Here is a 12,212-nt window from a genome sequence, read left to right as displayed (position 1 = left end):
GCTTTGCAGGCCCTTTAAATATCAGAGATGCTCTTTATTTACTCATACTCTGCCTCTTCTCAAAAAAATTTAAGAGTGCTTATGCAATAGAGTTATAGTACATTGAAGGTAGAAAAAGCAAGACCATTAAAAGGTCGAGAGAAAAACTTACTACAGTCTAAATTTGTTTCTGAACTCCCTAGAAGCCAAAGGGAGGAAGTAGTGCGCAGGATTTAGTGCCTAGGTTCTCAGTCGGTGATGCTGGACCCGAGGGTGGTGAGCATCCCTCTGATAAACTTCTGGGGGGTATCTTTATCTCCACATCTGTGTTTCATGGTTAACCAGCTGGGAAGACAACTGCTTTCCAACTCCTAGAGAGAAAGGTATCCTCTCCCGTCCAGAGGGCAGCAGAACAAGTGCTTGGTTTGCCTAACCTGTGGGAAGCCTGGACCAGAACGTGTGTCCCGCGAACTGAGGTGACATGACTTTCCAATGCTTTTAGGTTACCGAATGCGATTAGGGTCTAGCACGGATAAAAAGGATTCCGGCCGCCTTCACGTTGACTTTGCCCAGGCCAGGGATGACTTTTACGAGTGGGAATGCAAGCAGAGAATGCGTGCCCGGGAGGAGCGGCATCGGCGCAAGTTGGAGGAGGACAGGCTCCGGCCGCCCTCGCCACCCGCCATCATGCACTACTCGGAGCACGAAGCTGCCCTGCTGGCTGAAAAGCTGAAAGGTAAGGAGTCCTCCCCTCAGCCTTAGCCAGAAGGAGGTCTTCTCCAGAGGCCGGATCCCAGTGTGTCCTGTTCCCAGCAAGCTGCTTATGAGTGGGAGCGAGCTGAAGTCTCCAGAGCTGTAGGCTCCACCATCCTGCTAGGAACAGAGCTGTTCTTCTATGTATGAAGATGGGAAGGGTGGGAAGCCTCAATCCCAGCAGCCACCTGAGGTCCTCAGCCTGCACCTAGTGAGGTGGGGCAGAGGCCTCACCTATGAGTCAGCATTTTCTAGTGCTCTCAGAGTTCTGTGGCAATGTGCAGGTCCACGAGACACTGAAAGTTTTCAAGACATCTTACATACAATGCCAGCAAGGGTTTGTGGGCCAGAAAAGAAAAGAGTAGACAGGCCCCCCGTCTTTAGAGGCGGAGTTGAAGCAACCATTCTCTCACACCTACATATCAGCGAGGAGAGAGGAGGGGTAACTGTTTAACTTTTGCTGGGGCCTCCCCTAGGTGTGAGGGTGAGGTAAGTAAGGAACCAAAGAAATGAGCAGCAGACCTGCTCAGTGTCAGTGATAACAGGTGGGCCAAGTTTAGAAATTAGTGTGTGGGGGTGTGCACTTGTATGTGTCTGTGTGTGTGCCAAAGCCAGTGAGCTGGATGGCATCTAAGCGTTTTAAAGGCCGGTGGTGGGTGGTGAGGAGAGCTCCTGAGGTTGCCGGGCCATAGCAAGTCACAGCTGTGTCTCCAAGTAAATGACTGACTGCACACAAGGGAGATGGCCGTAGTGTCAACCAAGGCATGTACAACACACTTGGGGAACAGCGGCAAGTGTGTCCAGAGAGGGTAAATGTACCAGGAATATCTTCACAGAGAAGGCAGAATTTGAAGTTGGTGGGATGAACAAGATCTCTCCCAAGTCAGAAATGCTCATAAAGGCAGTGGTTAACCAGAGGCCGGAACGCTCGGAACAAAGATGCACAGGAAATGCAGAGGATTTGGCCTGGTCACTTTGTCCCCAAAGCAAGGTGACAATGGGGAGTGCCTCGACCAGACGATGAACCCCCAAGGCTGTTGCTGGCATTGGTTGTTCTGTAGAGGTAGAGAGAGGCTTTCACAACTGTCTGAGGAGGGGAGAGCTGTGATTGGTTCTCAGGGTTTTGGAGCCTGCCTCGTGTGTTTTCACGAGGATGGGATGGTCTTGCTGAAGAAAATGAACCAAAAGCTGCCCATCGCCAATTGTAGGAAGATTGGAAATGGCATTCTGTGCTTTGTCTGAAAAGCAGGACATGCGCTTCCAACCGCCATCCCTGTCAGATCTGAGGACTCCTAATCAGCTGCAGTTGCCCCCAAATTACCCCTCTCCAGTCACAGGATGCTGCCTGCTGGCTTTCTGTTACCACCCAGGGGCTCCAAGAAGGCCCATAGTATAGGCATTAATACCCAGACAGAGGCTGTCCCCTCAATAAGAAGCATACACGATGCAAATTCAGCCTAAAAAGCATTAGGAGAGTACAGAATGAGAAAGAACATATTTACAACCAGGCATGCTCATTGGAATAAATACTTTTTCTGTTAGCCTCAAGTGATTTTTGTGGCACCACCCTGTGACCTCCATGACCTGACTGTTTTCAGGCCCCGCTAGCTCAGTCAGCAGAGTGTGAGACTCTCAAGATGGGTTCACTCATGGCCATGCCTTAGATCTGTACTACATGGAGGAAGTTCGTGATGGTTTGGCATCTACATTATGTTATTTTTATGAAGCGAACATCCAAAGTGCCAATTGCATGTATAAGGTACATGGCATTTGCCTCTGCTCTTGGAGGATAGCAGATTGGGATGTCAATTTGCTGGAGTAATTTGTGAGCCTTGCCATTTCAAAAATGTATATTTATATAGATGAGTATAATTTACAGAACTCGGAAGCTGTGCCTTTGCCAAGTCCTGTGTGATCCCTGGGGGAGAGAGCAGATTGGAAATTTTAATAGATGGCTCTTGCAGTAGAGCGAACTAGCTACAGGTATGTCTTAGGCCAGAGTCAGGTAATACCAAGCTTGACGATTTCAACCCAAGCACAGAGTCTAGAATATAAACAGCATTTAATTGCTTAGGAAATTGGCTGCCCCCAAGAGGAAATCTCTCTGCTACTCAGAACTCTGTAAAGCCAGGCAGGAGGAGCCAAGGAAGCTATCTCCCTAAAGATGATCTCACTGATGCGAGGATATAAAATGTCGTCAAGATGAAAGCTCTAGAAACCTGTCTCAGACAGGAAGTGTAAATGCAATCTAAAGATACTTAATTGGACTTCAATCTGTTTCAGTCAAGTCTTTATTATGACCTGCAAGGCTTTCCGCATAGTTGCACAGAGTAGGTGTGTTGGGCAAATGAATTCTTTTTCTCTTCTCCAAGTATTTGAATATGTGGGCATGTTGCTTCTTTGGCCATTAGGGCTACTAGGCCTGGCCGCAAATGAGAGAAGTGGTTTATGGTCAGCCTGCTGCCAATCAAGGAAGAAGTATTTGCTAAGTGTTTTACAAGTAAATACCTGGCACTGGGTACTGGTATTAAGTGCTGGGGGAAGAGAAAAACACCATGCGGGTTCCTACCTCATGGAATTTAGGTTTCTTGGGCAATAGAAGAAACGACCATTCATCTTGCTCTTGTTCTCTACAATAGTGGGTTGTGACAGTATACATACTGTTAGCAGTGATGTGCACCGTCATGAATAGCAACCACAAGACGCTTTCTTTGCAGAGACAGGCAAACCAGTGAAACCACTAGCGTGAGAGAAGGGGGCATTTTTGGGAACCATAACCGGATGGTAATCCACCGGCTGCATAGCTCCCCGAAGCCAGAGCCAACACTGAGTTGTCACTCGTGGTACTTGAGACACATGATCACCAGGCATCGGTTTCATTAATACAAATTCTAAACCAGAAAAGCAACGGGCACCCTGCTGATTAAATGGACATTGTTGGGAGACAACCCGGCTTAATGAAGGCTGACTGGGAAGTAGCCGAGCAGGGACCGGAAGTTTACGGCCCAGCTTTGGGAAAGCAAGAAGGGGCTCAATAGTACCATAATTACACTTTATTGGAAACAGTGGCAGCAGGCAGATGAGATAATGAATTCCAGTGTTTCTATCACAGACCAGGCAGCCCTGAAGGGACCTAGGGTCTGGGCCGCACAAAGAAGAGATTGATTCGACCACGAGGAAGCCTTATATCTTAATCCGCTGGAGATTTCTCTGGGAAAAAACATTTTCAAAGTTTTCCAGTCCTTTCTCCCATCCATCTCTCTCTTTCTCTCTGTGTGTATCGGGTAAACTTTGGACGCAGTTCTCCAGTCAGTGCCCTTGGGATCCCCTCATGTGTCACTGAGAACTGAGTTTCCCTGCGGTTGTGCCCATAATTTTCATAGGACTGGGCTCATACGGATGTAGAGTATGGCTAGCATCAGTAGGCCGGAGCGGAAGTGGTGCTGGCATACTGTAGATGGTTGTCAATATTTATGGCTCTATGAAAGTAAAAATCGATATTGCTGTGAGCCAAGTGGACAGTCCATTAGCTAACACCAGGAAAATACAATGCGCAGGGAGCCCCCTGGAGAAGCACCTTCTGGGCGTGATCGACCTCCATAGAGGCACGAGGGGCCATTTCATTTAGAAACATTTTGCTTGGCCCCGCAGCGGAAATAATCAGTACACTTTCATTTTGCCCTTTTAATTTACCCATTTTATAAATACTGAATAATTGAGGAGATTGCGTGTTGGGGCAGAGGGGGCATTAACCACTTGTGTAGCCTTTATGAGCTATTCTGGTTAACCGATGCTCCAACAGTTAAGCAGTTAACCACTTGCGTAGCCTTTATGAGCTATTCTGGGTAACCGATGCTCCGACAGTTAAGCAGTTAGAAAGCACATACTTCTCTGGGCCAAATTCTCCTTTGAACTAGTTTTCACATCTTACCACGTCTGCATCAATGAATGAGTTAAACAAAACCATTGGAACATGCCCATTTTGTATGTGCACGATGATCATGATTTCTCTGTCACTGATTCTTTAACAGCCCCAAAGGTGCAGCTTCTTGGAGGAATGGCTGGCACCATCCTAGCAGCCTGCAGAAGGTGGTAACACTGGGCAAATCTTAATCAGCCTAGTAGGTGGCTGATGGGGGACAGGCACCACGAGTGTTGGGGAGTTTCCTTCTCCTTTGTGTGCCAAGGGAGATCCGGCACCAGGCAGGCTGTGAGCGTGGGGTAAGGAACTGAGGCGGGCTGTTGTGTGTTGATTGATGGCTGAGTCTATAAAAGGATCACAGGAGAGGTTCCGTGATTGAACAGGTGGAAAACATTAAAATGATATTCCACAATACTGGATTTTTTGTTGCTGTTTTTGTTTGTTTGTTTTCTCAAAGAAATAGACACATACTGATTTCTGGCTATGTCAGTAGCTGGAAATTCCCCACGTCATTTGCTTTACAAACATTTCAGCTTCTACAGAATAAAGCCCCTGGCATTGCTGTAGAGAAGAATTATTTGCCTCATCCATTTCCATGATTTATGTTCTCCCCGCCCCCCCCCCACAGAGCTGTAAAATAGCCTAGTCAGACAAGCGAAAGTACACATCCCAGTGAAGGCGAAAGTGGGGTGTGGTGTGCTAGTCCACACCCAGTATCTCTCCGAGGGATCCACGGTGATCTCTATGCCATTTCCAGGTCTTGGATGACCTTTCTCTTTCCTGGTTGGCAGCAACAATTCTTCTTTCGTTGCAAGTGGCGATTTAGAGGAAGACACTCACAAAGCTCATAAAAATCACATCAGATCCTTCCAAAACTCACTTAAATTTTAGTTACTACTTTCCATTTCAAGTTTGTATTATCTCTTAACTTAGATTAGCGTCTATCTATTTTACCTGGCTTTCCCCGAATCTTTACTTGCAGTACGCCTGAGACGTCTAATGTAAGGGGTAAAATGCAGTCACGATTGGCGCGGAGGCGGGGAGTTCCTGAGAAAAGCTGAGTTTGCATTTTTAACAAGCTCTCAAAGATACTTTGACTTGCGGACTTTGAAGGGCAGATTTTACCCTGCTGGCAATTTTAATGCCTACTGTGTAGCAGGTGTTTATCAAACGTAATGAAGATGCCGCACAAGGTCTAAAATAACCCCAAGAAAAAGAAGGTGGCACGGATTCAGTTGGTGACACTGAACGACAAAAGAGGAGCAGCGTGATTACTTAGCCCTCCAAAGCCAACACACTGCTATCGCCGCCCTCAAATTGAACATGCTTTCAAATGTGTTTTTTAATCAACTGAAAACCAGCTAGACATTTGGCTACCACCTGTACCTTCTGCTTGTCCTAGAGTGTCCGACATCACCCCCAACTTTCATCCCCAGTGCTCATGACCTCAGAGGCCTGTTTCTCTCTCATGAGAACATTTACCTTTTCTAGTGAACAATGAATGAAATACGTGAAAATCCCCCTTAACACAAAATTAAACGTCTTTAGTATCAACTGTTAAACTGTCTGCCTTTTACTCTGTGGCTTTGGGTCTTGTCTAATATTAACCAGTACATATCTTTGAGAAATAGATCAACTGTGAACTGGAAACAGAAAGCAGAAAACAACCAGAGGGTTGCAGTGGTTTGGGAAGTTTCGTTAGGACAGCAGCTCCTCAAGCTGGAGGTGAAGGGTAGGCGATCATCACTGCACAGGGTGACTATCAGAACCGCAGCAGAGGCCCTCAGTTCGTGCCCAGGTGCCAGGGCAATCTTCCTTACAAAGGTGACAAGCTGAATCTTAAGAGTTAACAGCCGGGCAGGGGATGGAGAATATGAGAGGCACCAGGACAAAAGCACAGAGGCCGTGTCCATGGTGCCTATCAGAATGGGCTTGGCAAGGAAATATATTCTAGAAACTTTAGCTCGGGAGGGAGGCCGACAATCGCATTTCCAGTAGCATAGGCAGAGGGATGTGATGTGGCGAGGCCCCTTCTTGGAACACGCTGAGTAATCTGGGATGGGCAAATGGTCCACACCCCCTCCTCCATACAGCCGCTGGTTCCCAACGTGGTGCTGCAGCAAGGCACGCGTGACCCATTCTAACTTCTAAACGTCACTCTTCTCAGAGTTGCGCCTCAGCGTGGGCACAGAGAGCACTCGGAAGTTTGTAAAGTGCGTCTTCGATGAGATTTTTATGGGCAGCGTATATTTCCTTCCACATGAATAGCTTTAATAACGCGGCCATCTAAATCCTGTTTAAATTAGTTTATATTGTTTTCTGCTTTCTCGGTGATCTTTCCGCTGAATGCGAAATTGAATTTACAGTTGTGAATTGAAAACGACCGTCCTCAATATGCTCCAGTAGCCACCCAGCAGGGGTGGCTGAGTCGGTGCTAATAAGTATAAATTAAAGTCACTTCTAATGTGGTAACAAGTGTTGACTGGCATTTCTAAGCGTGCCCCCACTAACGTGTTTTAAATTTAATGTGAACGCTAGCTAGTACATTAATCATTGCTAACCTGCCAGCTTCAAAGGCAAACTTGGATGAACTTGGGAGTTTTCAAAACTTTATACTGCTCTTAAATTAGCGGGCTTCAGCCACCAATACTAGCTAACCGGTGAGAGAGCCTCTTGGCTACCTAGAGTTTCAGTCCCGGGTTTTCTGTTGCTTAGCCCTGGTGATGGTATTTTCCCTCTGAAAACTATGCATTCGCTACTCCTTGCAACTTAAGATCAACTCGTGTGTCAGTCATAAGAGTGAGGGCCGTTGAGACCTGGTTTTCACACTGCGCAAGATTGTGATTTCTACCATTTATGTGTGTTTTCTGATAGAAGTTTCTATACTTAATGTAATAACCAGGAGTGAGATTTGGGGGAAAGGACTCATGTACCAAGAGAAGAAAACTGAGCCAGATGGGCAACGCTGCTCCTTCTTTTCTGCTTTTCTTTATGAGCGAAATACATATATAGCAGCAGTAAAGGATTCTCCCTTTTCTTGACCCTGTGTAGAGGCTTAAGTCACAGCAAGGGTAAAAATATAGCACTTGGAGCAAGTGTTCTTTTCTGTGATTATTTTTTTTTAACCAGGAAAAGGATTTCTTATAAGCATCGGGTTTATTCCTGCCGTCTGTCCCAAGGTCTATTCTCCTAACATCTATTGGCAGGGAGAGACGGGGAGAGTGTGGAGGGAGGCAGGATTTATTCTGGCTCTAAGAGTCGCAGTGGGCCTCTCAGAAACATAATGCTAAATTATGGGCCTCTCCGTGGGCCGAGTGTAATGTTAAGTCGTGTGATGGATTTTATCTTACACAAGCCTCTTCGGCCCATGAAATGAGATAAGAAACCACTGCAGCTGGAGTTCACGGAGGGTTGAACTCGCCTGAAACCCCAGAGTTAACACAATTGCATGAGTCAGCATGGGTATTGCGATGGTGCCCTGTGCTCAAGAATCAAAGGTTACAAAGAATCTTTGGTCTCCTTGTGAGTGTGCCTCTCTCTGCTGGTTACCTACCCCTCCACCCGTTCAAGGGTGAGCACAGGTTTGATCCAATGTTGGGGCTGGGGGAGGGCTTTGATCCCTAAGCCCAGGAGGAAACACTGTATTGTGACTTGTCCTATGTCAACAAGAGCAGCTCCGAGTCTGGAGAAGGAAGACCGGGCTCTCCACCAGATCCTAAGCAAGGGGAGGCCTGCCCCGACGTGCCAAGCACGGCCCTGGGCAAGAACCTAAAGAAATGGCACCTGGCTAGGGAGGTCTCAGAAAAAGAGGACTGGAGATTGCTTAGGCAGCATCCTGTAGGATTTACGAAGCAGTCCACAGCTAGCGTACTGATAATGGGGCAGTGATTGATTTTTCTTTTAATCATGCTAAACAAAAGTAAAATTGCCTTCCCTTCTGTCTACCCGGAGTATGGGTGTGTTTATAAACCTGAACAATACAGGAGGATGCTCTGAAAGACAGGGCCCGGGGAGGTGAGGGAGTGGGTAAGTACCCAGACAGTGAGGGTACTCATTCTGATCCCGATCTCGAGAATGAAATGTTTGAGAATGCTGACCTTCCTCGGTAAACAAGGGTACTTCCTATCTCGTTGCTTAGAAGCAGAAACAAGGAAATGTCCCGTCCACCGTCCACGTCCCCCCCCCCCCCCCATGTTGCTTAGAAAGTCCGTGCAGAGCCTTTAGCAGTGGTCACATCGATTAATGTTGTAGTGGCTGGCATACAACTTCCAGCTGTAACTGACTTAATCACCCTCACACCTGCCTTCCTCCACCTCCCAGCTGTACAGCTGTTCCCAAACAAGCAAGCCTATTGGTTGTCTTTGAAATTAGCTTTATCATTGATTTACATTCGCAACCTCCTTCCTGGCCTCCTCCTCTACCCTGAGGTTCAAACCAAGTCCAACCTGGCTTTCCAGTGCAACCCTCAACAAAAGCTGACCACCGCAGGGAACACACTCCCTTGTGTAGGAAACTAGAAAATATTCAATTTTTCATTGTAATGGGATCTATTAAACTAGAAATTAAACTTTGGAATTTCAGTCGAACAAGAAATGACGTTATTTCTCTTGCCTGCTTTGGGTACAGTAGCCGGTAGCACACGAAGGTTGTAAGTGAGTTTTCCTGTCATCCACACATTGACACTAACTTAGCTATCTGTATAAAGAGCAAAATAAATAAATAAATAATATCCCATCATGTCGTATTTCTGATAAAGAAATAGGGTAAAGGTCAAATGGGTCCCTAAAAATTTTTTGAATCCATCTTAAGAGAGCATAATCTAGGTTTGATATGAGAACGGGGTGGCAAATTATAGCTAAGGGTGCCCAGGACAGCCACGCTCACAGAGATGCAGCTGAATGGGCAGAGCTCGGTGGCTCTATGGAACCAGAGGAACAAGGGAAAAGATAAGCCATGGAGTGGCACAGCTTTCCCAAGGAAAAGACTTGCCGAGGTCGGAGCAAGGGCTGCCCGGGCAGGCTTCACATGATGAAATGGCCCTTTCTTGCCTTCGCCCTCCGTTCCAGACGACAGCAAGTTCTCGGAGGCCATCACGGTGCTGCTGTCCTGGATAGAACGCGGGGAGGTGAACCGGCGCTCTGCAAACCAGTTCTACTCCATGGTGCAGTCGGCCAACAGCCACGTGCGCAGGCTCATGAACGAGAAAGCCACCCACGAACAGGAAATGGAGGAAGCCAAGGAGAATTTTAAAAATGCCTTAACCGGGATCCTCACTCAATGTAAGTAAAACCGTGGGGGGGGGGGGCATCTCTTTTGTTATGGGTTGGCCTTTCCTTTTGTACCCATTTGTGTTCTCATGTAGGGGTAAGTAGTTCAGAAGTTCCCCCCCATTTTATTCCATACTGAATGGTACACCTCATACCCGATTCACGTTCTGTGGCACGTGGAGAACACGGACCCTGCTCTGAGAGCTTGCTTCTCCAGGTGAGCAACATTTCAGTAGCTTTCCCTCAGAACACCACCCGTGCGCCCCCAGGACAGGGCAGCCAGGCGCCCGTGGTGTTTGGATGCACCTCAGTTCACACCACACCTGCAGAGCAGCCTCTCTCCACTGTAGGCTGTCCATGCAGACCTGTATGTCCACTTGGGGCTGTTGTTAGAGAATAGGTCTTGAACGTGTCCTGGGGCTCTGTTTAGAGAAATGGTACCATCTGCAAACACCCCTTTCGGGGTCCTTAGGAAGTGAGCTTTGGCTGTCTGCACGGGTGACTCAGGAGTAGACTTTCGTCCTGTCTTCATTCGGGAAGCAAATTGCCTTAAACACTTAATGCCAGTGATTTTTCGTGTCTAGATCCTGAATTGGTGAAGGAGCATAAATGGAGCTTTCTAATAGAACAATGGTCTCAGTAATTACCCCGGGCGCTATTCAAAATAGGGGGTGTCGACTTTTTCTATGGCACTCTGTGTCTGTAGTTAATGTCACGACAGCACAGAACAGCTCAGCAGCTGATGGTCTGTCGCTTGGTGAAAGCCGTTGAGCGACACTCTAGCGCGGCTATGCTCCATTCCAGGTGCAGGACATGCAATTTCCATATTCATTCTGAAGATAAGTGTTATTTGCTGTGATCTAGTGTGCCAAAATGGCGTCACCCCTTCCACCAGTGCAAACTTAAGGGATAAGGTGTCTGTTAGGATAGGAAGACAGGGAGCGGTGACAAGCCAGGATCTTAGGTCTGAGAGCATCTTCCGTGAGTTTGTTGCCAACAGACAGTTCTTGCAGCAGCACAGAGTAAGTACCATGCAGTGAATCCCCAAACGTAAACTGGTAAGTCAGGTGCCCAGTATCAGAGCACTCTTCCTTTAAAGAAGAGGACTATGGGAAACAGGAGTTCTCCACCTCTCACTGACCCACATCATATTAGCAGAACTCATCAGGACTGAACAATGGCCTCTGACCCAAGTGTGTAGGTCCAGCAATACTAGAGTTGGGGTTGCGAAGTGGAGAATAGAGATCGTTAATACTGACCCTTGCTTTGAAAGGGAGACCGGAATCAGTGGCCAGAGAGAAGGTAAGAGTGGGTTCACAGGAGAAACAAGGAGAGAAGAAAGGGTACATCGTCTCAAAAGAACATTTCCTAGGGGGTTATGGTGGGAAGCCGTGCACCCATGTATTAGAGTGATTACTTCCCCCTTACCTTTGCTCACAGGAGTCGGTTCTAACCAACTTCCTGTCTGTGTGCAGTTCACTGTCTCCTTTTGCAAGAACTCAGCGCTTGACAAGAGCTGTGAAGCCGCTGGGGAGCTATGGGTTAGCATAGGAAAGAACCATGTTTTCCATGACAAAGGTATTAAAAAGAGACTAGTTAAAATGGGACTGGAAAAGTAAAACCTGCCTTCCTGTCACTGTGCAGGTGAAAGGCATCCATATTTGAAAGAACTGAGAGATAGACGGGGGCAGTGTGTGACATCAGTGGGGCCCCATGGTGGGAGAGCTCAGGGTAGGCGGTTCAGCCTTGGAGCCTCCACGGGGATGCTTGGGCTGGGAGGAACACACTAGGATAGGTGCTCAACCCTAAGGAATCCACGCAGTTGCCATCCGGGACCGCTGTCAATACAGCTCTTTAGCACCTTGGCTTAACTGAACTCTTGTTTTCAATCTCCCAACCTTTTCCATTGCGTGGCTTCCCTTTCCCATTTGAATAAATTCTTTGATCGAAATCTTCTCAGCTCTTTGCACACTATCCCCCCACCAACAAACCCATCTCAAGGCCGTACGTAAGGAACCCTGTTGTTTTTCTGCCTGAAAAAGCATAGCCTTGAGTGACACAATTGTTTCACTTTGATGGCCACAAGCCACTATCATATTTTTCCTTGCTCAGCTTGCTCCTTTTCATTATACATCTTCTTCAGAGTTCACATTAATCACCAGACAGCTGAGTCCATACTAGGCTGTTTTGAGATTTCCTCTGCCAACTGAATTAATCCAAAACTCTTCACTTTAGCCTCAGGCAGACTCTTTGGTCAAGGACAAAAAGCACCCACTTTCTTCACCAAAATA

The 12,212-nt window shown here is 47.2% G+C and overlaps 1 protein-coding gene across 2 annotated transcripts in view; it reads left to right on the top strand.

Moving 5' to 3' along the window:
* Positions 1-12,212, top strand: part of Enox1 (ecto-NOX disulfide-thiol exchanger 1) — a 561,234-nt gene that overhangs the window by 428,970 nt on the left and 120,052 nt on the right. For both annotated transcript variants that reach the window (XM_057786570.1, XM_057786569.1), the window contains exons 9-10: positions 482-715; positions 9,721-9,933. In XM_057786570.1, the coding sequence (XP_057642553.1) occupies positions 482-715; positions 9,721-9,933 (447 nt within the window). The remainder of the gene's footprint in view (positions 1-481; positions 716-9,720; positions 9,934-12,212) is intronic.

This window comes from Chionomys nivalis, chromosome 12 (genome assembly GCF_950005125.1).
Source record: "Chionomys nivalis chromosome 12, mChiNiv1.1, whole genome shotgun sequence".
Lineage (NCBI taxonomy): Eukaryota > Metazoa > Chordata > Mammalia > Rodentia > Cricetidae > Chionomys > Chionomys nivalis.
Note: the sequence above shows the minus strand (reverse complement) of the source record. Positions and strands in the feature narration are given on the sequence as shown.